The sequence below is a fragment of the Pterocles gutturalis genome, unplaced genomic scaffold (assembly GCF_000699245.1).
Source record: "Pterocles gutturalis isolate BGI_N339 unplaced genomic scaffold, ASM69924v1 scaffold3860, whole genome shotgun sequence".
NCBI classification, from domain to species: domain Eukaryota; kingdom Metazoa; phylum Chordata; class Aves; order Pterocliformes; family Pteroclidae; genus Pterocles; species Pterocles gutturalis.
The window spans coordinates 13,584-14,867 of NW_010145641.1; the positions used below are offsets into that span (position 1 = coordinate 13,584).

The 1,284-nt window shown below is 61.0% G+C and overlaps 1 protein-coding gene across 1 annotated transcript in view; it reads left to right on the plus strand.

Moving 5' to 3' along the window:
- Positions 1-205: 205 nt before the first annotated feature.
- Positions 206-1,284, plus strand: part of DUSP8 (dual specificity phosphatase 8) — a gene marked incomplete at its 3' end in the record, with an annotated part of 26,768 nt that continues 25,689 nt past the window's right edge. Inside the window, exon 1 of the mRNA XM_010085436.1 lies at positions 206-436. Coding sequence (XP_010083738.1) covers positions 206-436 — 231 coding nt within the window. The remainder of the gene's footprint in view (positions 437-1,284) is intronic.

Here is a 1,284-nt window from a genome sequence, read left to right on the forward strand (position 1 = left end):
CCATCTTCTCCTTTCCTCTCTTCTCAGGTTCAGCACAATGAGTTGGCATCCTGGGTGTTAGCGGCGTGAGGAGACCAGGCTGGGTGCTGCCCTGCTCACCCCTTACCCCCTTTCGCTCATTCTGCTCGGGGAGACGGGTGCTGGCGTCCCTGCCCTGCCCTTCCACCCCTTGCCCCCCGTTCGCCATAGAGGGGACGGGCCCGTTATGGCTGGGGACAGGCTTCCACGCAAGGTGATGGACCCCAAGAAGCTGGCCAGCCTCCTGAGGAACGGAGCGGAGGGTACCCTGGTCATCGACAGCCGCTCCTTCGTGGAGTACAACTCCTGGCATGTCCTCAGCTCCGTCAACATCTGCTGCTCGAAGCTGGTCAAGAGGAGGCTCCAGCAGGACAAGGTCTCCATCACGGAGCTCATCCAGCCCGCCTCCAAGATGAAGGTAGGAGATCCAGCCCTCTCCTTTCCTGGTGGATTCTCACATCCTATTCCCCCGTTGGAAGGGGTGGGGTGGCGTGCGGACTGGCCTAAGGGCTGGTCTGTGTCTGGTCTGTGCATCCTCCTGGGATGTGCATCCTCCTCCTCCATCCCTTGACCCCAGTATCTGCCAGCATCTCTCTGGCCCCCTTGGGAGATCTGGAGCATGAGCTCACGCAGCCACAGGACTGTGCCCAGGACCCGTGTGTTGCCCCCACTGCAGTGACATGGCTCCAGGAGCCCTCCCCAGGCCAGTCTAACAGGTCTGTCAGCCTTGGGACTTGTCCTATGCCAGCAAACAACCCCCCAAAGCCTTCCTGGAGCTGTAAACTTAATCCCCTGCTCAAAACTCTTCCCCTCCCCTCTGTCATCTCTAACTCCATTCAGGGACATGTAATCCTCCTCCCTGGTGACGCCAGAAGCTCTTATCCGGTGTCATGGCATATTATCTCTCCCGGGCTCCTCTCTCTATCGCTCCCGGTTAAATAATAGACCCGAGCGACGGCCCCGGGCTGGAGCCCCGGACATGGGCTGGAACCCCGGCCAGAACCGTGTTGGGTGCCCCAGGAGGGTCCTGCCTCCCCCCAGGATGCTGCCGGAGGGATGCGCAGTGGGTGCCCGGGGTGGGGTCTGCCATTGCATCCCTCCTGCCGGCTCACTTTTACCGTTCCCCCCCCTCCAGGCTTGTAATTTGATGGCAAAGCGAGGGTAATTCAGGCGATTAATCAAATGCTGGGCCCAGCTGGAGCCATCTGCGGTGTGTCCCCCCCTCCATCTCCCCGTGTCCGCATTGGCTGCCGGTGACATCACCCG